Here is a 24,014-nt window from a genome sequence, read left to right as displayed (position 1 = left end):
TTTAACAGGGAATGGAACATAAAATCCTGCCTGGGCATAGTGAACACTAGGATGCTTTGTCTTTACAACTGAGTTGAGAAATGTGATGCAAAGGAGTCTTTAAACTCAAAACAGCATCTCCAAAGCGTCATTCTTAAAGAATCTCACTTCTGAATATTGCCCTGAGAATCCAAAACCTGGTTTTGGTGATCAAAGATGAACTCAGCTTTGCAGTCTCTCAGCTGAATAAATGGCAAACAAAAGGAAGTGCTGAGAGGACTCTAATGATGGGATGTCCTTGTTTAACCTTGAGAGTTTCTTATTAGACAGGTGGTGCAGAGGGATGCATATTTCATTCAAGATCAGATTTATCTTCCTTAACAATTGCCATCTCTCAAACAGGGGACGTGGACTGGTAGATAAATTTAGCTTTTTGTCTAGTACTTGCATATTATTCAACACTGATTGTCATTGTATAGGAAGAAGTATAGGCTGTCAGCCATAGGTCTGCTCCCTTGGGGTTAGCTGGCAAGAGGCAGGGGCAGGCAAGGGCTGGAATTTCCCAGGTTGCTCATCTTCCCCTTTCTGGCTCAAGAAAGGCTGGCAGTGTGTTTTGGTGATGCACAACTGTTACCACACAACGCGCGGGAGTTTTCAACAGCAGATCATGTCCTGAAATCTGCCATTGTTTAGCAAGCATCACAGGACTGGCAGAGCATTTTTCCATCAGTGGAATTCCCCAGCAAGTGGCAGGGCTTGGGGGGAGGCAGTTATCGCATGCCAACTCCATAACAGGGACCTGGGGAGAGCAGAGATGCTGTTTGATTCTGAGCCAGAAAGGAAGCAGCTGGTGGCAGGAAGAGCTCAAGAACATAGGAGATGGAAGCAAGTCAGGGAGACTGGGAACTGAGTACTGGAGGAACTGAGTTCAGGGACCCACCAGGTCTTTGCTCACCCCAGTTCAGGGTTGATTTTGGCAATGCTGCACCTGGACAGAGTCACTCATCAGTGCTCAGGAGGCAGCGACAAGTGCTTGAAGCCTCTTTTCCCCCCTCAAAAGACGAAGTGATCTGGGATGCCTCAAGGGTTGCCTTTAATGGCTGGGTCACTGAATTCCACATTGTGGAGGGAAGCTTTCCCACTGCTCATCCCTATGGCTGTGCAACAGGTCAGCTTGTCTTGGCTCAGTGCAGTTCTGTGCTGCCAAGCTGATGCCCCTGTGCTGTGTGATGCAGGTTGCATCTCTCAGGGATGAGTTCTTGGGCTTTTGTAATTGCTGGGTCTCTGCTGCCTGATTCCCCAAAGAGCCATGTGTTTATCCTTTGACCAGGAATGCCAGCCACTCTGAAAAAAGCACAGATGGGGGGAACTGCTGAGAGCTGTGCAGAAATTACCTTCTTGTCTTGTTTTCCAGCCAGGGCCTCGGTGCTGAGTTGATGGGCCTGCAGGTGGATTACTGGATTGCAGCTCCACCCGTGGATAGAAAGAGAGACCCAGAGAAGAAGGACCCCTCCACTACCAAAAACACACTGAAATGCACTTTCCGGTCCCTCCAGGTCAGCAGGTTACCTGCCAGCGGGGAGATTGCCACCACTCCAACCATGTCCATGACTGTCGTGACAAAAGAAAAGAACAAAAAAGGTAAGGTGAAGGTGGACACATTTGCTGCTGCCTGAGACCAAGAATGCAATGCTGCTCTCCCTGTCCTGCTGCTCCAGGGCTGCCTGACTTGTCAGTCCTGCGTTACAGCACCTCAGTCATATTATTATCCTCAAAATCCTAATCTGTAGATGAGAAGTGACTACATAAGGTGATAGAGTTTGAAAGGGTGGTTCCTCTTTGTGCTGTAAAAAGGGGATGTGTTCACTCTTATGGTTGAACAGCTAAGATGGTGTAGCTCAGAAGAACAAAGGTGGGGACAGTGCTGGAAACTTGGGAGAGCTATGCTTACTGGGATGATATCCCCATCCTGTGAGCCTTCAGCTCAGAAGAACCACAGAGAATAAAAAAGGCATGTAAGGGGAAAAAAAAAAAGGGGAGGGGAAGACTATAGCCCAGCAAGTACCATGGATCCCTGTGAGATGACAAAACAGGAGAACCCCTTGAACTGCAGTCTAGGACCTCCCACTCTCCCCCTGCACACAGCCTCACTCTAGAACCAGTGGGGTGATCTAGAACCTGGAGCAAAGTCATGTGGGAGTGGCTGAGGGAGCTGGGGGTGTTTAGCCTGGAGAAAAAGAGGCTCAGGGAGACTTTATCACTCTCTACCACTACCTGAAAGGAAGGTGGGAGTCAATCTCTTCTCCTAGGTAATGAGGGACAGGACAAGAGGAAATGACTTTGGGTTCTGCCAGGGGAGTCTTAGATTAGATATTAGGAAAATTTTCTTCACCAGAAGGATTGTCAAGCACTGCCCAGGGCAGTGGTGGAGTTGCCATCCCTGCATGCTTGGAGGTATTTAAAAGATGTGTAGATGTGGCACCTGGGGACATGTTTTAGTGGTCCACTTGGCAGTGTTAGGTCAGCAGTTGGATTTGATGATCTCAGAGGTCTTTTCCAACCTAAAGGATTCTATGACTCTTATGCTTTTGTATGGAGTACTTTGTTGGTCAAAAGGAAGTAGAAGAGAAATGCTCTCAGTTCAAAGCCTCATGTTATCTTTTTTCTTTTTTGTTCTTCTTCTTAAACTCACGGCTTTAAGCTTATTTTCTCAAAACAAACTAACGAAAAAGGCATTTTAAATGTTGTCAGTAATTCTGTATTTGCTCCTGGCCTTGGTAATGTGAAACATTTTTGAAACTGAGAACAGTTCTGAAGCGAAGTATTTTCAAGAAGCAGCAAGGCAGTTCTGCACTTACATTCAGCTGCCAGTAGCTGTCCTTCACATCTTCCTGCCTGTGGGCCTGGGAGTCACTCTCGATGGAAGCAAGGGTTTTGGGGGCTCTGAGAGGAGGCTGACAGAGCTTCCTTGCATAACTGTGTAGCTAGGTCAGTCCTGGGCCAACACAGCTGTGGCACTGCTGGTACCAGAGCTGCCACCTGTGATGACACCCTTTAAGTGTCATGCTGATGGGAGAAGCAATCCTGAGACACTCCAGATGTTCTTCCCTGGGGCTGGCCTAGCCTACAGCAGAGGTGTTTAACACCACCAGAGTTTGTGGAGCTGGTTTGTACATCTTTGCTCATGCATTTGGACAGTTCTTAGGGAACTGGACCCTTTTTTAACTTCCCTTCTGCCTTCCCTCTCCACCAGCTGCCCCCAGTTTGTAGCCCTCCTGCTCCCCAGGTGTCTGTGCAGCCCAGCCCAGTTGGGGTGCTGTCAGTGCAGCAGACCTGCCACTGCAGATGCAGATGTTTTCCCTGCATGGTGTCTCAGGAGCAGGAGTTACCCTGAAGGTGCCCTTTGGGGCCTGGGTTATGAGCTGGAAATGCTTCACAAAGAGACACTTAGGGCTAAGATGCTCATGTGCATATAGGTGATAGTGCTAAGCACTGACAGACTCCTGCCAAGAAGAGAGGATCTTTGAATTTTCAGACGTGCATGTTTAAATACAAAAACTCAAATAAGTGTCAGTGCAGCTCCTGTGAGGGGCATAGATTTACTGTGTGCTGGTTTGTTTTTCTTCCAGTGATGTTTTTGCCCAAGAAAACAAAAGACAAGGAGGTTGAGTCAAAGAGCCAGTGTATTGAAGGAATCAGCAGGTTGATTTGCACAGCAAAACATCAGCAGAACATGCTGCGTGGTAAGTGCATGGCTTGCATCCCGTTAGGCTCTGGGATGAGGCTCAGATGATTGTCCTCCAGGCAGAGGGCTGACTTGGTGTCCTGCCATGTGCCCTGGTGCCAGCATGATGGGGGTGTTTCTGGGGAACAGGCTTAGATGTATCCAGCGTGGGGGAATGCTTCAATAGGTCTGGGATGTGGGAAAATCTTCCCTTACCTATGAACTTCTCTGAATCAATGCTCTGGATGAGGACAAGGGCTGGACCAGGCTCCATTCTGCTCCCTTACATTCTCTATTTCTCTTGCACAACTGGTACAAGTGTTGGTTGGTGGCAACTGGTGAGAGTGTGGCTGCTCCTATGGGCAGGTCACTGGCACACAGACACGCCACAGCAGGAGCCATATATTCATCTGACAGGCAGATCTGAAGTGGCTGTCACTGGAACTGAGCATTCAGGATCAAAAATATCCCTGTAGCCTGTTCAGTTGAGAATCTCCAACAGAGGGATCTGCCTGGGTCACCTCCTTAATCCTGGCCCAGTCTGAGGCTGGTGAGCATGAGAGGTACTCACAGAACATGTCACCCCTCTGAGACGTGGGTCTCCTGGTTAGAGTGCCAGTGAGGAGAGACCGATGTGCAGCTCTGTAAGAGTGCATTTGCCCAAAAAAGAAAATGAAGTGTGTTTAGGAAATCTGAGCAATCGGATCAGATGACACTGAAATCAGCAGCCTGGGGAGCTCTGGTGTCAGTGAGCAATTCTGGAACAACAATCTGAGCTGTTTTCCCTAAACCTGGTCTAATCCCGAGCCTTTCTTCCCCCACGTGTGCAGCTGGGTGGGGTAGTCGGGCAGAGCAGTGCGTGGCCAGGCCTCCCTCTGCCGACTGCAGGGAGATTTCCAGCAAAGCCATTTCCCCTCCCTATTTCCTAACTTTTCCTCTCTTTTTGCCCTCCCCTGCAGTCCTGATTGATGGGGTGGAGTGGAACGATGTCAAGTTCTTTCAGCTGGCAGCACAGTGGTCCTCCCATGTCAAGCACTTTCCCATCTGCATATTTGGACACTCCAAATCTAACTTCTAGCTGTGCTCGGCGGAGGGACCTTCTGCCTGTCCCAGGGACTGCACACCAGGAGCCAGGAACTGCGTGCCAACTCTGACTCGCGTCGCTCTGCCCTCTCCTGCAGAATTAATTACAGATGTGCTTGGATTACTTTTGAATTACTTTTTTCTATTAACTCTTTAAGTTTACTACAAGGGAAGGAAACCCCTTTAAACAAAGGCAAAAAAACCCAGTCTTAAATATAGATGTGCTGACAACGTGAAGTCGTGGGGGAGTTGGCAGGAGCAGGCAACCTGCCCAAGAACACCTACCACTTACAAGCAGATAGCTGAATAACTGCACTGCTTATTAACCTGAGACCTCATTGGTGTGAGTGGGCTGGGGGAGCCATGGATCAGCTCAAACGGATTTTGCAGAAGATCATGTGTGTTACTGTACATTTGGCCCCCTCCCTCTATATTTCTAGGAGAAAAGGGTGGCCAGTCTGTCTTCCTGCTGCCAAAGGACGGGAGATCAGTGAGTCTGGAGGGAGTTCAACGGTCCAGTTTGGAAAACAAACCACTTACATAGCTAGAGAGGTCTGGAGAGGGGATCCCCTTTGGAGCATGGAGCCTGCCATGGGGACAGGCAGGTGTTTGTGCTGAAGTGATGCCTGAGGAGGGTTGGGCAGGAAGAGTTAGGGAAACACTAAGAGGAAGGAAACTCCAGTGTCCCAGGTCTGTGACAATGACCAAACCAAGCCAGTCACCATGTCCCCACAGCTGGCTGTGCTGCAGAGGGACACCATGTCAGTGGGGTCGCTGCTATTTACATACTCACACCAATTATTTACCTGTCAATAAAACCTCGTCCAGCCTCTAAAGGGAAAGGATTTTTTTTAACAGCTGCAGATTTTTTTTAATGCTTTCTAAAAAAAATAAAATAAAATAAAAAATAACAGGAAAAAATTAATTTGCCAAAAACAAAAAACCAACAAACCCAGGAAGATGAGCCGTTGTCTGTGGAGTGATATATCACTGGAGTGGCTGGACTGGGAGCCAGCCAGGCGCTCTGCGTGTCCAGCTGCCTTCCTGTCCATCTGTCAAACTGCACACATGAGGTAGTGTGGGATGCTCTGTCTGCTGCCTGCATCCTGCCCTGACCACACTGCTCCCTGGAGCCTGCCTGGCTTCAGGGCCCTTGTCCTCGAACCACTCAGGATCTCTCCTCATGGGAACTGAAGGAATTTAACAGAAATGAAGGGTGCTCAGGGCAGGCAGCCTCCTCTGGGCTGCTCTGGAGATGGACATTGTCCTTAACTTCTGCTTCCTGAGTATTCCTCCCCACAAGTGTTTCTCTCTAGATCACATCCTTTCCCCAGCAGAATATGCTTTTCCTCTGGCATGGTGTTGCCCGTGGGTTGAGGCTTTGTGAGAGACTTCAGCTCCAGGGTGCAGAATGGAAGCTGTCATTGGAATGTGAGTGAGAATGAAGCCAGACAGGTTTTCTGTCCACTTTGGTCAGCGAGATGTCCTGTGAGATGGAGGACTGAAATTTTAGGGTATCTCTGTTGGCTTGGCTCTGGCTGCACTTGTGTTCAGTTTGTATGCCTTGTTGCTGCCAGGGATGCTCTTACGAGGAGACAGCGGGACAAAGGTGCTGCAGATTGGACCTTTTGTGCTCCAGGCTTCCCAAAGCTTACCTGGGAGCAGGTGGCAGCTGGGATTTGGAGAGGAGAGTGTCCTTGCTATGAGGAAGAACAGACATCTGTGGCATTTCAGGGTAAGAGACTAAAATTTCTGATGGGTGCTTTTAGTCCCACCCCTGCGGACAAGCCAGGCACTGGGAACATTTCCAGAAGGCACTTTCTGAGGGCAGTGATGCTTTTGAACCTTTTTTTTTTTTTTCAATCTGATTCCTTACCTTTGGGTTTTTAAAGGCTTGGGGCACCCACTTTTGTGCTGCGTAGCTCTGCACAGGGCCTACACGGGTTCTTTTGGGCAGGGCAGTGGTGGTGTGCTCTGCTGGGCCTTCTGCTGACAGGGACTGAGGAGTTAAGAAGTGAGAGCTGGTTCTAGTGCCTGGCAGAGCTCACAAAACCCTTTCCCAGCACAAGTGCAACCTACTTGACCAGGGGCTGGGTATTCCCTTCAAACCATACAAGGGAGGAGGATACGGTCCCCTGCCCAGTGACAGGTTGCTGGGTAGGACAGATTGTCTAGCTGCAATACTCTGTGCTGCAGGCAGGTCTGCCTGCTGGCTCTTGGCTGTGGCAGAAGTTTGGCTGTAGTTGGGCTGCTGTCAGGTCCCTCAGTTCACGTGTTTTTGGTTGACCTGAGCTGGTGCTCTGGGACTGTATAGCATTGCCTAGCAGTGGCAGTGTGGAAGATGGCATATAAGCACATCACTTCTTTATCTTTATTGAGGCTGCTGCATCAGAAAAAGCTCTGTAAAGGAAATTAGTCAGTTTGTGATTTCTTCCTCGAGTTTCATGCTGGTGTGACAAGAGCAATCGGGCTGGGTTCCAGCGTCAGGAGCCGCACGCAGCCTGGGCAGCTCTCAGTGCTGGAGTGTGTTACTGCTGCAGAGCTGGGGTGGACTGACTGCAATAACTTTTGTTTACTGGGGGGTGAGGGGAGAACCATCACTGTGCTCCTCTTTGTATTTCAATCTACTGTAAAGAAAAAACCTGGTAGCTAGGACAGGATTTCCAGGGTCCTGCCTATCAAATGTGTGTTGCCCTGCTGTACTCTGTGTGTGTGTGTGTGTGTGTGTGTATGTGTGAGAGAAACACTTCTGCTCGTTGGATTTCATGTTGGTTTGTGTTTTGTTCTAACTATATACAAGCAAATTCAGTGGGAAACTTTCCGTACACCTGAGGGCTTGTGTCTCTGCAGGGTTTCTCCCCTGTGGAATGCTGTTGCTCTGAAGTGCTCTTCCATGCAAGAAAACATCCTGAAGTCTCAACCTTGTCATCCTGGAGGGAGTCCAGCAGTAGCAGGCTGGGCTTGCCCAAGGGCAGCTGTGTGCCCAGGGTGTGAATGTGGTGTTTCCTGGCCCTGGAGGGCAAGGGCTGGCCGTGCAGATTTGGTGGCAGCTCAGATCAGGCTGTTGTGCCTCTCTTGTTTCTCTTGTATCACGTGGAGCCACTTTGTGTGGTTGTTTCTGTCCCTGACTGGAAGAGAAACAGATTTCTATCTCTAAGGAAAATGAGTGTCACAGCATGTATGTGGCTCAGACCTTTTTGGAAAGGGGCTTTGCACCTGGTGAATAAGAGGTGAATGAGTGACTGACCTCAGGTCTCCCACCCTCCCACCTTCCCCAACAGTTTCTGGGGGGACCCTGCCAGGAACAAGCCCCACTAGCCAGAGGGATCCCTGCTGCAGGACCAGGGAAAGCTGCTGGGGCAGCAGTGGGCCTGTGCCTGTAGAACTGTGCCAGCCTGTGGGGTTGGGTGATTGCAAGTCGGTGAGTGCAGAAGGATGGCTTAGAGCCGAGACAGCACCACTCTGCCTTTGGCTTTCTAGAGTTTGGGCAGGGAAGGTACATCTCAAATGAAGAAAGGCAGTGGGGTTGTCTCCCAGGTCGGGCTTGCTTTTGAGCTGTGCAGTCTGACAGTGAAGGCAGGGGCTGGGGTGGGCAGCATCTGAGTGGATCTCCAGAAGGGAGGTGCTCTTGAAGGCAATGTCTGTCCCCTGGTGTCCCTGTTCCTTTATGTCCCAGAGCTTGCCCCTGCTCCCTGTGGAGCCTGTCTCTCCAGCTCCTCTGGCTGTGACTTCTCAAAGCAGCTGGTTTCTCTTCCAGCTGCGGTTGGAGAAGGCCCCCGCCTTGCTCGGAGGTGAGCTCTCGGGAGCGGGCTCGCTGCCGCGCCGAGCTGCGTGACGCTGACCTACTTTAACAGCGCTGGCAAGGAGATGAAAGATGGAAGGGTTTTGTGGCATTGTGTTGCACCTTGAGTGCTTCCTGGTTTTCTGGCTTAAGTTTCCTGGAGACAAAGGCTGGGCTTCAGCCCTGCCAGCGCTCAAGCAGGGCTGGCTCTCCTGCAGTGCTGGCGATGTCATGGACATCTTGGGCGGCTGTTTTAGCTCAGTGCTGCAGTTCCCATCCAGTTCAATTGTTACCATTTACATTGCAGTGGTGACTGCAGAGTCCTCCTTAATTACACATGAGTTTGGGGAGAGCCATGGTCTCTTTGGCTGTGTTTTGCTGCTTTAATTAGAACAGAAGATAAAGCTTGTGGCTTTATCCTGCAGAGAGGGCATGGGTAGGTGGCTGGGAGGTTTCTGGGGCTGAGGAGATGTGCCTGTTTGCTTTCCATCATCAAACTCAGCCAAGAACTACAATGCCCTGTGCTTAACCTGCGATTGCAGCACAGACCCTGTTGTGTTTCTCACCAGCAGCGTGTGCTGGAGACAGCACAGGAGAGCCAGGGCAGAGGGCATTGCACTTGGCATTTCCAAGTTTAAGAAGAAAATCCTGTCAAAAGGCAGCAGAGGCGATGGCCTTCTCCTGCTTCTTGGTGTGCTGAGGGATCGGAAAGGCTGGGGTTAGGACAGTCCTGCCATGCAGTAGTAATGGACTGGGGGTCCTGGAGCTTTCTTGAAGCAAGGTAGGATGCAATGCCTCTGTCCCCTTCGGGGGAGGGCTCGATCTCAGTGGATGGCTTCGTGGTAGTGTTTAGTGTGGCACTTCCTGTGGGCTTACCTGGTAGGAGAAGGCCAGAAATGAGCAGCAGCATCACCTGGAGCCTCTTCAGCAGTGTTGTCATGGGAGATGTTCCTGGCAGGGCCGGCTCCTGCAGGATCACTTGGGTGCTTTGGGACACAGCCTGGGGTAAAAGGGGATGTGCCACTTGCAAAGCAGCAGGTCACTGGCTTCCTTAAGGAAGAGCACCAGTTTGGGGCCACATCCAGGAAGCTGCTGCTTTGCTCCTTGGCCAGAGAGCTGCCAGGGCGTGTTGCCTGCCTGGTTGCATATACGTGGTGGCTGTGGGGAAGTACCCTGTGAGCACAGTTCCTGGGCTGCGTGCCGCCAGGCTTGTCCAGACCAGGACATCATCACTTTGTAGATTCTCGAGTTGTCCATCTGTTTCATTGTTGTATTGTTTGGGTTCTAGGGTTGTTTTTTATGAAGACAGATTAAATGTAAATAGCCTTTTTTGGAACAAACTGCAATGTGCTCGACCTCGTCAACTATTTTATGGTACTAATGCAACACTAATAAAACTGGACATGAAAGCACACACCCGTCCCCTGAGTCGTCTCTCAGCAGGGGCTGCTCTGGCATGACTGGGGCAGTTGTCTTCAGCAGGAAACAGCAGCATGACTTTCTGACATGGGGGGATCTCTTGTGTTATTTATCCAGCTGCCTGGCAGCACTTCCAGGGCAGAGCTGGTGGCTTGGCACGTCCTGCCCAGCACTGAGCTCTCCTGTAGTTTTTGCAGCCCTGTTGCCCTCTCCACTGTCCCTGCTGCCTCCTTTCCCTGCAGCTCTCCTGGATCTGACAGCCCTCTCCAGTCCTCACCTCCTCGCAGCAAGAAGGGACCAGGCTGGTGCCAGTTTCTGGTCTGGGGGCTGTGTTGGATGGACATGGTGGTGTTTGGGTATGAAGAAGGGGGCATCTCAGTGGGAGAAGATTGAGGCTGTGGTAGCCTGTGTGCGCTCCTGGGAGCACCGTGGGAGAGGAACTGGGATGTATGGGATTCCAAACACCTAGGCTTGGTGTGCTGGGGAGTCAGAAGGTGAGAAGAGCTAAGCAGCTGTTTTGAGGCAGGGAGGTGAAGAAATTTTGGGTAATGGGCCATGGCCTTGGTCTCTAGTATACAGCATGTTGAAGGCAGCGAGGAGGATGCCAAGCCAGAGCAGCCTGCGTCCCTGTGCTCCCCTGACCCAGGGTGAGGGGTGGAGGAGTGGCTGCTGATGGAGCAAGGAGCTGGGGTGAAGGGAGCCCCTTGCAGTGGGCCAGGCTGCTCTCAAAGCACTCGGGTCTCAGTGCATGTTCTAGCCCCTCTGTGTGGCTTGGCCAAGTGCAGGCACATTTATGACCTGAGCCCTTTGCTGTAGAAGGGGACACAACTCTCACCCAGGTGGTACGGAGCAGGCATTGGCTCATTCCTGGCAGAAGGAAGGTGGGTAGCTCAGGAGAGGGCAAATTCAGGACTCCTGAGTGCAGAAACAGCACCAACAGCCACAGAGAGAGCCTGGCTGCTGGTGAGATGGGAGAAGCGCTGTGGGGCAGCTTGTGTAGACAAGCGTGTGAAGGCTGTTTTGGCTGTGTATTTTTTGCACAGGTTTAGCTATAAACTTGCACTGAGGGCACAGCTGTGTGAAAGAGGCACATCCTGAGCTTCACTTTTTAGAGTCCAGGGGGGAGCCCATCTCAGTATGGGAAGGAGGGTGCAAGTGGAGGGGACTGAGGTGATGGGAAGGCTGGTGGGGGAAGCAGAGGACCAGCCCCACATCAGTGGGGAACACACCAAGTCAAATGCCCTGGTTGGACCCCGGCTGTGGCCACAGCTGTTGCTTAACCTGGAAGAGGAACGGCAGGGAAGTTCCGACACGTTTTTGCTGCTGTCGTTTAAAGCACACTTTAGCATCTGGAAAAAGCAGTCAACACCACGTGACCCTCCGCTTCTTCATGTGCAACTACCAAGTGCCCTGTGATGCGATTTGTAAATATTTATTGTGGATAATTTTCCTGTGTCCTACTGGATTATTTTTTGCTCTGCTTAATGGTTGCTGAAGCAGCCTGGAGAGAGCCAGCCCTCCCTCGTGTCCTGTGGTGTGCTCGGTGCCTGTGCCGGCACACGCTTTCCTGGCTGGCTCAGAAAGGAGGAAATATCACAGTGGTGCTCCCTGGTGCACTGACCTTTTTTGGCTGACCAACTTTCACCCCCAGAAGTGTTCTCCTCACTCAGCCGTGCTCCTTGCACACGTTGGAAACATGTAAGCAGAGCCCTGTGCCCTACTGGGATCTGAGGACTGTCAGATTTGGTGTTGTAGGGGTTTTTTTTCCCTAACACGCAAAGCAAATTTTAACAAAAGCCCTGTTCTTTCCAAAAAAAATATGTATTTTGGCAGATGTCAATGTTTAGGTGGTCTTGCATAGCTGTTTCAGGACTTAGGAGAACCAGGGTTGAGAGTGCAGGTAGAGGCTGTGCCCAGCCCTCATAAAGGGCTCCAGCAAAAAGTTTCATGACAGATATTTTTTGGCCATTCTGACCTGTCTGATTATGTGGAGGGGTCCTGGACTGACACCTTGTGCTGGTTTAAAGGTAAACCAGCAGGGGAAAATGAACTCAACACTTGGACAGGAGCTGTGCACAAGTGAGGAAGAGGTGTACCTGTGTGGTGCAGCCCTGGTGCACACAGGACCGGTGACCTCCCCGGGTCAGTGGGCAAGGGAAAGCTAAAGCCATAAGCTATACTTCACTTCTAAGGTTGACACCCGAAGAGGGGGGAAAGCCCCAGCGTGGCAGTGGGTGACACAAGTGCAGAGGGAACAGGCAGCCTGTCACCATTGTGGGGATCCAAGTGAGGCAGTGGAGGAGTGGGGCACCTGAGCAGGAGGTGTATGTAGGGTATGGGACTCCTGTGTATGCAGGGCTGGAGGGACGTACAGGGAGAACAGGCAGCATGTGGATGTAGGTGCAAGTGTGAGGGGCATCTCACACAGTGTTTGAGAGTGTGTGTGTGTGTCGGGCTGTACTTGAGGACAGGCTGTTGTGTGTGTATGAGGAGGGCTGTCCATGCCGGAACAGGGATGGTGTGCGAGGATGGCTGAGCATGTGTGGGGACTGGAGAGCTGGGTGAGGAGGACTGTGCGAAGACAGGGGCGTGTGTGTGCGTGTGACTGTACGTGAGCACAGGTGGTCTGTGCACGTGAGGAGGCTCTGTGTGTGTGAGGAGAGGCCGTGTATGTGCGCGTGTATGAGGACAGGCAGTCTGCGTGTGTGTTTGTGTACAGGCAGTCTGTGTGTGTGTGTGGGGGGGTGTGCAGGCAGCCTCTGTGCATGTGCGAGGACCGGCGATCTGCGTGTGCACACAGGCAGTCTGACCCCGTGTCTGTGGATGTACACGCAGTCTCTCCCTCTCTCCCTCCTCCCGCGTGTGTGAGGAGGCCGTGCTGCCCCCAGCCCCGCTCCCTCCCGTCCCGTCCCGTCCCGTCCCTCCCCTCGCGCAGCCGGAGCGCCGCCCTCTCACGCCGCGGGCGGGCGGCTCCGGCTCCTTCCCCTCCCTCCCTCCCTCCCTCCCTCCCTCCCTGCCTGCCGCCGCCGCCGCCGCCGCCGGGCCCCCTCCGCCGGCCGCCGGGCCGCCGCCGGCGCCGCCCCGCCCTCCGCCTCGCTCCCTCCCCGTCCGCCGGCGCGGCCCCTTTAATTCCCCCGCTCCCCTCCCCCGCCGCCCGCTCCAGCCTCCATTTTCCAGCGGATCCGGCACCTGGAGGCGGCGGGAGCGGCCCGCGCCCCGCACTCGGCCCGGTCGCGGGCATGGCCGCCAACATGTACCGGGTCGGAGGTAAGAGCGGTCCCGGCGCCGCTGCCCGCCCGCCCCGCGCTGCCTCCCGCTGCCTCCCGCGTGCGGGCGAGCGGCGCTCGGGGCCCGGCGGGGCAGGCCCGGGGCGGGGCGGCGGCACCGGGGGGGGCCCGGGGCAGCCCGGGGGGGAGCCCGGGGGGGCTCCGGGGGCGGGAGCGGGGCAAGGGCCTGGGGGGCTGCGGGGAGGAGAGGCCCGGCGTGGGGTTAAACGGGGTTGAGGGGCTGCGGGGCCCGGAGCGGGGCGATCCGGGGCGGGGGGCGCAGCGGGATGGCCGAGGTGAGAGGCAACAGCATCCTGGGGCCGTAAGGGGCTCGGGGGTGCGGGGAGATGGGGCATGTGAGATGCGGGCTGGTGGGGGCTCGGGAGGTTTGGGCAGGTCCAGGACTGGGGCAGGGGGAGGTGGGGGAGCGGGCTGGAGCGGGGCAGCCCTGGGGCCGGGCACCGGGATGGGGCCCGGGGAGCAGTGGCTGCTCGGATGGGCGTCATGGGAGGTTGTCGGAGTGGGGAGCCAGGAGGAGTTGCTGAGATAAGGAGCACAAAGATGGGCACAGGCTGCTGATAGACCGGGGGGCTGGCGTGAGGCACGTCCTGCAGATCTTGGCCTCCCCTTCCACTCTTGCTGTTCTGTTGTATGCTTTCCCATTAGTCTTCTATTCAGGGTTGCGCTCCTGTCTGATTGTCCTTTGTTTTGGCTCACGTGAAGAGAAAGGAGAGGCGATGGGGTTTGGGACTGCATTTTATGGAATATAAACTGAGGGTGGTCTGGCATGAATTTGTGCTCGGCCATTTTCCTTCCTAAAAGCTGGTCCGTGGAGCTTCCTTCTCCCCAGGACTACAGGATGTACGGGAAGATGTTTTCGTGGAGTTCTCTCCTTTTCTAAATGCCTTGTTTCTTGTGGAGTTCTGCAAAACTGGAGTAAAGTAAACAAGACAAAAAATATAGCAAAGGTGGCCAAGCCATCCTGTCTGGCTGTGCTCCATCAACAACTACTTTCTGATCTTTCTGCTGTTCTGGCCTAGCCTTACTTTGTGCTCTGAAAAATGCTACTTCTTTTGTCACGTTCATACTATTTTTTTGGTTGTGCCTGGTTTTGTAGAGGGATAAGGGATGACTCTTGGCTGTCCCAGCTTTGCGTCTTGGGTTGCTCCAAGCTGATAGTGTGCATGTAATGTTGTATTGGGATGGACATGCTGAGAGCAGAAGGATAGTGGACAAGATGAGTTGTGAAAATTCACCCTGGTGTGACTTGCAAAGGGAGTTGTTTCCTGGAAATTATTGTTTGTCTTTTAATGGCCAAGTTTTGTGGGGAATGTCATCTCTTAGCATTTTGTATGGCTAAATCTGTACTGTGCATCCCACAGGAGGTGGGAAGGCACCTCTGTAGGTCTCTAGGCCAACCTCATGCTAAAAAATGTCCTGTTAGAGCAGAGTGCTTGGGGCTGGGTCCGTCCCAGGCTCTCTCTAAGGGTGGTGATGCCACCCTAGCTTTGGGCTGTGTCAGTGTTTGACCATGCTTATAGCAAATATTTGTTTCCATGTGCCTGGTTGGATTTTCTGTTGTTCAGCTGTTGTCCCTTTTCCCCTTATCCCTCATCCTATTCCTGCTTTTAAGGAGGGTTGGCTGATCCTTGAGGAGTGCCATTAGTAATGGGCAGCCAGGTGAAGGTTGTAACTGCTGATCATTATCCTTTGAGCCACGGTTGCAGGTTTCCTCCCACCTTTATTGTCCAGTTACCCAAGCATTTTGGTTCAAAGGATGCTGTGGGAGACTTAGCATAGCCTTTGACACGAAGTCAAAGTGTCCAACACCCCCTGCTCTCCCCTCAGCCGCAGAGCCAGTCTCCTTGTCCTAGCTGGGGGAGTCACGTTGGTCAGCTGTGGTTTGTCTTTGGTATATCCGTTTTGGCTGGTCTGAGCTACCTTATTGTCCTTCCTGTGCTTGGAAACGGTGTCCAGGATTTGCTCTGTAGTCTTTCTGGGCAGAGGACAAGGCAGGTGGCTGACAGCCAAGGTTACAGTGCTCCATTATGGCTCATATGGATGAAGTCTTGATTTGATGTATTACCAAGATCAACATATGGATGGATGCAGCTGTTTCTGTGTGAGCACTCTGTTCAGCCTGAGCCCAGGGGTGTGTATTATCGAATTGTTTCTGACCTCTGGTGCTGGTATCTCCCACTAATGGCTTTGTGCACCGAAGTTGTGTGTGAACTCCAGGGCAGGATTAAATCCTGAATGGGATTTATGCATAGTCATTTCATACACTTCCCACTGGAAGACAAACACTCAGCAGATAATCTGTTATTACTCTTGTGACTACCTTATTGTGCCACATGAACTCCAGGCCCAACAGCTGCCAAAAGCAGCTTCCTCACTAGAGATCAATACCACTCCTAGAAATGAGTGTTGACTCAGAAAGGCTGGTCATTGCTTTTGGCCTGGTCATGAAACACTGAATTTTTGTATTCAGAAGCCAGTGGATGTGTTGCACCTCTCTTATACATCTGATTTTAAATGTATAGTTGAAGGGTCTTCCAGAGGACAGGAAGTGTCTTGCTCTCTTGACATGCAGTAGTTTCCTGGGTAGACGAGCTGAGGAGCCTGGACTGTGGGAGCTGAGGGTGACATGCAAGTCTTCTCCTCTGTGTTGAGTACAGTGAGCATGCTGGGGGCTTAGGAGCTGCCCCTTGAATGTCAGGCTCTGTGGGTAAATTGACTGGTGGCATCAAATTGTTTGGAGAGAGCAAATGGTTCCCCTGGTTCCTGTCAAGTTTCTACTGATACATTTCTGATGGGGAGAGAGTTGGTTTCCAATACAAATGGGACTGTCACAAGCTAGCACAGCTCACAGGGGATGCGAAACTTTTAAATATGTAGGGAAGATGCCAGGGTGTCACATTCCAAAATGAGATATGGGATCTTACTCGTTGGCCAGAAGGAAATCCTGGAATTACCTGCCTCCAGTGTAGCAGAAGTGAAGATTTTCTTAACAGCTGCTGTAGAACCATGAAATAAATGGCAGCATGATGAGAGTGGAGATGGTGGACTGGTCTGCACGATCACAGACCGCGTGGGAATGTTGGATAAACACCAGATCTGAGAAGCTTGGGACCTCTCAGCTGGAATTTGGGGCCTCTAATGAAAAAATGCATGTGGGAGAGATGTTCATTGTACTAGCTAGTGCCAGGCTCCACTTTCAGGAGAGTGCTGTGTCAGCTGCCTGGAAGAGAACAGGTCATCTTGGTATCAAGAGACTTTCCATCAGCTATTCTGTCTCCACCTTTTCCAGGAGAGTGTAACTGTAGTGCGACAAGTATTTCTTTAGTGGTGGCATTGACTGAGCTCCACTGCATGTTTATGCCCCTGTGGCATTCCCTGGATGCAGTGAAACAATGATTTTTTTTTTTTTGGATTTCCATCTTGCAGTAATTTGAGGAACTTAATTTTTTTCCACCTTCCCTCCTCCTCACTCTTTGTTTTTTCCTGGATTATTTTTAATCTTGCATCAGACACCCAATCTGGTTCACTGTGGGACTGTGTGAACAGCTGAATGGTCTCAGTGGGAGGGCTGGTAACAAGGGGATGGGGAAAGAAAGGAGAGGAAGGATGGAGGAAGAACTACTGAAGGCAACACTTTTGTCAAGACAAATGTCAGTTTATGCTTTTAGATGAAAAGCTTTTTGTATGTTCTTGACTTTTTGCTTGTTTGGGAGAGTACTTGGCTACAAAATTATCACTGTTTTTGAGTCGGTGGTATATTTAAGGTATGTTTAAATGGCATCAGGAGATCCAATCACAAGTCAGCCAGACACATCAGTACTTGCTGCATCTAACATGTTTAAGGTAGGGGAAATGATGACCCACAGTGCCTGATGTGGGCACCTGAGGTTCCCAGCAGCTTTATTCCAGTGTGCTGGAGGCTGAAGCTCCACAACTTACTTGGTGTTATTCTCATTCGTTTTTTCCTTCCTGGTGGTGATGTGCCTGCCTGTGCTGCAGTCATACATCTTATTTCAGTGTGAAAAACTTGAGTTGTCCCTAAAGTTTTTAAGAATGGCAGTATAACATCATCTCTCTGTTATTATAGGGTGTTATTAATGTGTGGCTGGGGACTGTGGTTTGACCTGCCCCCCATCCCATTACATAGTCCCACTTGGCATCCAGACTCTCATGGCAGTGTACAAGTCTTGACGTCCATACTCTGCTGGAGAGCTCTGAGCAGAGCAAGTGGTGCATCAGTCCTCTTGACATCACAGTAGTGTCAATAATAATATTCTGAGCCTTTCCTGGTAAAGAACTGAGAACTGTTAAGGAAGCTTGCATAAAGTATGTTGCTGTGTCCAGATCTGAAGCAAATTCAAAGCATTTAACTGCAGGATCACATGTAAACCTCCTGTTCACTTGCTTTGTTGTCAGTGTATATGTGGTTTGGGTGGCAGGAAGGCTTACTGTGGGATATCCTTGTTTTGGTTGTGTTTGTTGGGGTTTTTTTTCTTTTTTAACTTTGCAGGTAACCTGAGCCGAGGGTGGGTTTCATTGAGAGAGGTATTAAATAACCAGTAAAGATAAAAATGAGAGTTTATTCTTGAAAATTACTAGTAGGCTTCTGCAGTCGTTGGCCCTAATAAATTTAAGACAGCTTCTAGCTTATCACCTTTCAGCAACAGCCAGGCAGTGGGTTTCTTCATCTTTTCCTTTCATTGTTTCTAGTTGCACAAGTTTATCTTCTCCTGTGTTACAGTCTTCCTTTCCTTCCCTTCCCTTCCCCCTCTCCCCCATATCGAACTTCTTCAGCATTTGTTAGCCTTTTGTTGGGAAATGCTTCATGGTGGACAGTGTTGTCTGCCAGCTTAGGTGTGTCTGGGGCTGGAGCTGTGACAACTGTGTCCGTGGGCTTGTGATAGCTGTCAAACCCTTTGCAGCTGGCAAAATGGAGCTAAAGCACTAAGCTTGCTTCTGCCAAAGTGGGGAAATCCAGCTTTCCCCTTCTTGTCCCAGCAAGGTGGTGCTCACCTGCTGCCTCTTGGGCCAGATTCGTGTCACTGGCCCATTGGAAAGTCAGCAGAGGAAAGGAGACAGGTTTCTGCTGGGTTGGTGGGTTTAGGCAGGTCCCGGGCTGGTGGGTGGGAGGCTGTGCCAGGGCAGCCTGCCAGGAGGGCTGGGGTGGGTGGCACTGCCTGCCGTGGGGGTCTGGGAGGAGGACAGGTAACACCTTGGCAGTACCCATTTTGCTGCTGGGCAGCCCCTGGGTCCTCTCAGTCTTGTTCATGTGTTTTGCCTTTCAGTGATGGTGAATAAAAGACACTTTAATAAGAAATTGTGGGGAAAGGACTCTTAAAACTTTTTTGTTTAACTAGTGAGATTTTGTGTGAATGTAAAAGATTCTCCTTTCGCTTGCATCTAGTCGTTTTTCAAGCAACTTTCGATGTTTAAGCATCCTGACTTGAAATAAATAGAGTGTTTAGTCTCTCCCCAGTAGGATGAGAATAGTTACTGTTTTTATTTTGATTTACAAACTACTCCTGAGCAGTTCGGGGTCACTTGAAAGCATAGGTAGGAACTGTTGGAGGTCACCTCCTGGTAGTTCCGCACATCTGCTGGCAACAAGTAACCTGTGAAGTCAGTGTTACTTCTGCACCAAGTAAAGTGTTTGTTTTTACACTGTATCTTATTGCTTTGCAAGTGCATTATTATTTTTTTTAAAATCCCCAAGCAGGTAAGTGACCAAACCCTGCAGCTGTTTTGCCTCAGTTTCCCGTGAGGTTTACATAACTGGAACTGTTGGGAAAAGTGCTGTTGTAAGATATCATGGTTCTAGCTCTTTAGAGCTCACTGCCATAGATCCAATATACAAAAAGGCCCTGCTTCAGAGTGTCTTTGAAGTTCTGGTATGGTTCCTCATCCCCTCTTTACTTTTAAAACCAGATCCGGAAGGACCTGTGAAGCTTTTGGGCTGTGTAGCCCAGCCCAGAAGGAACCGTGCACGTGTTCTCCTTTTCCAGTTCTTTGGCTGGGCCACCATCTGGAAGGAGAAGTGTTTCTGAGATAATTTTTACTTGATGTTGATCAATGAAGCAAAGCAGAGAAGTTAGTTGGCAGCTTAAAAGTGAGTTTGCAAGTGGAAGAAAGATTCGGGCTTCTCCGGTCTCGTTACTCACAAGCTTTTCAGTTGTGATGCCTGAGATTTCATGGCTCTGGTTCCGTGCATTGCCAGATCACCAATCATGATCTCTGTCAGATGTGGCCCATGGTAATGTTTCTGTTAAATTGCATGTGATGTGCTCTGGTTAATTTGGGGACTTTATGCTTTTATGCAAGATGCGGGAGAACAGATGATACTTGACCAAGCATAAAGTTAGTGTGGCGTGAAGAGATGATCCCTGATTTAGCACAGAGCTTGTCGTTATAGAGTTAAGTTGTTAACATCTGAGCAAATTTGAGCCAGCCAAGTGAGACAGTTTCTGTGGATGTTTCTTTTGGTAGGGTGTTGATTCAAGCATAGATGTGTTACTGTCCTCTCCTTCCTTCCCTTGCCGGGCTCACGCAGCTCGGCGAGGCTGTGCAGCGCAGGTCAGGGAACTGTTTTGGTTGGAGACAGTTGTTTGACCTGTGTGAATTCCCAATGAGGTTTACCACGTGCATGTGTGCCTCCTGCCATCCAGGGAGAGGCTGTCACAACTTGAGGGGGTTGTTTGAAGGGCAGGGGATGAATCAGCTTCACTGGCGCTCTCATTTGAAGAAACAATTGCAAAAACTATGGCAGGAGTTTATACTTTGTCCATGTTTTACATTGTGAAGCCGTGATGTTTCTGATCTGGCACTGAAATCCCTACCTCTGGACTTTATATTGTCATACTATGGCCAGAGCAGTTAATTCACATTGACTAAGTGAAATTGAACATTGCTCTTAAACAAACAAGCAAACTCAAAGAAAAAAACACAACATTTTTTTGTTTGTTTGTTTCTTGAGGGTGATACCAAACTTGGTGTCCGGGTACTTCAGAGGTTCTTGTTTTGCAGCTCTTGAGATACTTGCAGGAAATATGAACCTGATTTCTTGTCATCTTCTGTGTTGCCTGAATATCTTTTGGAAAATAATGTTTTTCTTATCTGTCCTTAGCACTGAGAATAACAACAGAACAGGCTGTTCTCTTGGCTGCTACAGAAGATGATTGTTAGGGTGTAACTTGAGGATACTCCTCTTCCGTCTCCCCCCCACCAAATACTCCCCCATGATTTGAGGAGCTCTCTTCTGACTAGTTTCTCCATCTGCTCAAGTGTTTCTCTGGCTCTTCTGTGAATTAGACCATTCTGCTCTCTTTGGGGGACGTTTTTCTCTTTTTAAACCCAAACTATTTCCATGAGCTGGTTCATGGTATTGCCCCACGAAGAGTGGTAGTGGATGCAGCTGAAATTACATAGGCTCACAACTTTGCTACTGCAGCTAGTGTTTGTATGGCTACATCTCTGGAAACTGAAGTGGCAGAGGAGACAATGCAGACACTATGCTTTGTGCCCAGAGGCCTTAGAATCATGCTTAGATATCTCATGAAGAGCACAGATTAAAAAAGTGGTTCTCCAGGAATGTTTAGCATATACTTGTCCTGCTGGAAGCTGGATGAGGTTGACTTAGTGAGCGTGAAGGGTCAGTGCCACATGCAAATGTGCCTACATTACAGCTGGGATATTGGGAATGGATTAATTGAAACTGGTTTTCTTGAACTGCCATATAATTGATTTCTAACAGCAGAATTGCTTCTTTATCCTCGGGGTAGTGCTTTGGAAGCTTAATTTTATTTCCAGGATTCTCATGGTCTCTTTTCAAATCTTGTTTGTACACAGTCTCCTACCTTACCTTTAAGCTGGCATCCCTAATAGCAGTTACTTCAGCATGGCACAGCTCTTATCTAAGAGCGACCCATGAAGTGCAGCTGACACCTATAGCCACTCTGGCAAAAGGACCAGCAGGCTTTTGTCTTTGATTTTTACCTCAGATCACCTGTGAGTGAAAACAGCCAGTGGTGCTGTGAGGAACAGAAAGAAGGACACTGACAATCTAAAAGTTGTATTCTTTCTTCCATTACGTGATTCTTCGCTGCCTTCTGTTTCCACTCCTTTGGAACTTACACTTTTACTGGGAAAGGTACCATATGCACCATTTGTGCCTCACCCATGCTGAGATCTTCAGTCTTTAGACTGTTGCTGTGAGGCAGAATTCCTGCCTTCTTCCATGGCAGAGGGGGAGACATTTGGGAGCACACTTGGCCATCATGAACTGGTTCAGAAGTTAATTGAGCCCAGGACCTACCTTGAGCAGCACTGACAATGCAGGTGTTGGGAGGTGCATAAGAAAGCAACCACTTTTGATAATTCTTCCAAACACTGTGGAATCTCTAGTGACTTGCTTTAAAACCTAGTCTACTAATTGTTTCTGAAATGGGAACCATTTCATATCTCTAACTTATCTATCTTACCTTTCTCGCTTTCTCTTGTAGTTTTAGTATCTATGTCTTTAAGATAGGGAACAGTGATCAGAACTTAATTATCTTTGAGACTTCTGTCCCTCTGTGAAATGTCTGAACAAAGGGTTCAGGAGTTAATAGAGAAGAACTAATGCATGGATAATGGAGTTGCATAAACCTTGTTTCACTAAAAATCAGGCAAAAAATGATATGAGATGGCTGGACAGGAATTTTTTCTCCCCCTGCCTTGACATGATAGAAAACAAAGAACAGAAGACCTCTGGGAAGTTCCAAATACCTTAATGTTTCAGAGTTTAAATTGGATCAAGCAACCGGCAGTTTAACCAAGCAAGTTGCATGTTATTAACTTTGATTTGTTTTGGTTTTTTACTTCAAAAAGATAGAGAATATTTCTTAGCTTGAGCAGATTTCTGCATGGTAGATACTTCAGTTTTTGTTTGTAGCCATTACAGGTCCTTCAGAGGTTTGGTGTTTTAGTGGGGTATTTTTGTTGTTTGGGCAGTTGTTTGGGGTTTTTTTTGTTTTGTTTTCTTGTAATAACTCTTGCTATAAGAGGAGAGCTTGCAGAGATAAACACTTGTATCAACTTTTTAATAGATCTGTGCGTAGTCTGTACTCCTGCTATGTGGACTTTGCCATGAATCCCTTCTCCTTTGGGTGATGGTTTGGGTAATATTGCACCTGGATTTTTGGAGGCGAGTCAGAAAAAGTGATACATAGGTTTCATCTCAAAACAACCAAGTAACATTGGCTGTCCCTCTCTAGTTCTGCACATTTGGAAGAAAATGTAACATGAACATATTGTTTACCATGTTAGTGTGTAGATAATCCTTACTCAAGAAAGAAGAGCAGAGCTGTCTTGATTTAACTGGGATACTTCAACTTATCCTTGCTAAATTTACTGATGTTTTGCTGTTGATTGAATGGAGTGGAGGTTTCTGCAGGAGATGGTGCTTGCTTTTGCCATGTCCTTCACTAATTGGTCATAGGTATTTCAGATGTTTGTGTGCTTGGCATTTCCACACCTTTTTTAAGGAGTTGAATGTTGCCCATAGCCTGTGCTGCCTCAACCTCAGCTTGCTGCACCCTGTGCATGCAGTAATCACAAATACTGCTGTCCTGTAAATACAAATTGAGCTTGTACTGACAGTATGTCTTCAATACCTTTGTGGATCCATGAAAGACATTCGCTTGTAAATACCTGTTTTGTGTATACTGCTAGATCTATTGGACCTCATAATTCTTTTAGCAACAGGAGCAGCTGTTTCGGTGTTGTCTTTCTGGTAATGAAAATATTGTGCTGGTAAGGCTTTCTCTGTTGAAACTCTGTCTGCTCTGTAACTAAACATTTCATCGTGTTTTCAACAGCCAGAAGGCAGTGGGAACTGGGCTCTGCCAGGTGAGATTGCAGGACTGTTGGCTGAAAGAATTGTTGCCTCTGCAGCCTTCTCTTTCATGGGAATGTGGACCAGGAGGGATTGTATTACCCAAAATATAACATCACTGATGGTTTAGGGGCCAAGCTGGCGAATAATTTAAAAACTGGATCTTAATGAAAGAAACTGTCTCAAAGTTGAATTGGAAACTATGAGGAGGCATATATTTCCCATAAGAGAAGTCATAAAATAAGCAGGTCATCATAAGTTTATGCACTCTCTTGATGCTCATCTTTAATTCAGGGCAGCAGCTCTGTGGATTGGGCAGGGGAAATACACAGCTGTGAAGTTACTGCTTTATCACGTGTCTGGAAATGCACCTGTTACCCAACGGTGGTAGTGAGTGTGGGAATGGAAAGGCTTCAGCCTCCCTTAAGTCCTGAGAACGTTTGTAGGCTGGTGAAGTGTGTAAGACTTTCTGGGGGAAAGGTAGGGAGTATTCAGGCAGGTCAGTCCTCAGAAAGCACTTGTAGCTTGAAAGGCAAATGTACATCGGGAAGGATAAAAATACTTTTGGGCATTTTTGCAACTTGATCACCTAAAAGCCTGTAAGGTTATTAGGTAGCTCAGACATGTCTAATCTTATAAATATATGACCTCTAGACAGTGTGTGTTCTTTATTTTGCTGTACCGCTTCCTGATTTTTCTTTCCATGTACTGATGTAGACATAATCAACAGCTGACATGAAGAAGGTAGAGGGGGAAGTTATTTTGCAATAATGTCTTAAAAGTGTACGAGAGCAAAAAGAAATTCTGTTATGTTCATTGCTAATTGAGAACAATTATTTTACCACCTTTATGAAAAATTTCCATCTTTTGTGG

At 49.2% G+C, this 24,014-nt stretch overlaps 2 protein-coding genes across 15 annotated transcripts in view; both read left to right on the top strand.

The window, feature by feature from the left end:
• PACS2 (phosphofurin acidic cluster sorting protein 2) overlaps window positions 1–9,979 on the top strand; it is a 78,428-nt gene extending 68,449 nt beyond the window's left edge. For all 9 annotated transcript variants that reach the window (XM_051805068.1, XM_051805038.1, XM_051805028.1 and 6 more), the window contains 3 exons: window positions 1,394–1,620; window positions 3,609–3,722; window positions 4,663–9,979. In XM_051805068.1, the coding sequence (XP_051661028.1) occupies window positions 1,394–1,620; window positions 3,609–3,722; window positions 4,663–4,781 (460 nt within the window). In that variant the 3' untranslated portion in view covers window positions 4,782–9,979. The remainder of the gene's footprint in view (window positions 1–1,393; window positions 1,621–3,608; window positions 3,723–4,662) is intronic.
• The window catches only part of MTA1 (metastasis associated 1), a 229,881-nt gene that overhangs the window by 139,670 nt on the left and 66,197 nt on the right, over window positions 1–24,014 (top strand). For 4 of the 6 annotated variants that reach the window (XM_051805099.1, XM_051805091.1, XM_051805081.1 and 1 more), the window contains exon 1: window positions 13,018–13,253. The exons of 1 other annotated variant lie outside the window; for it this stretch is intronic. In XM_051805099.1, the coding sequence (XP_051661059.1) occupies window positions 13,226–13,253 (28 nt within the window). In that variant the 5' untranslated portion in view covers window positions 13,018–13,225. Of the gene's footprint in view, window positions 1–13,016; window positions 13,254–24,014 lie in introns of those variants that run through there. One more of the 6 variants, XM_051805127.1, reaches the window with a different exon arrangement.

The sequence above is a fragment of the Manacus candei genome, unplaced genomic scaffold, assembly GCF_025592945.1.
Source record: "Manacus candei isolate 608988 ecotype Guabito, Panama unplaced genomic scaffold, ASM2559294v1 h1tg000005l, whole genome shotgun sequence".
In the NCBI taxonomy this organism is placed as follows: domain Eukaryota; kingdom Metazoa; phylum Chordata; class Aves; order Passeriformes; family Pipridae; genus Manacus; species Manacus candei.
Note: the sequence above shows the minus strand (reverse complement) of the source record. Positions and strands in the feature narration are given on the sequence as shown.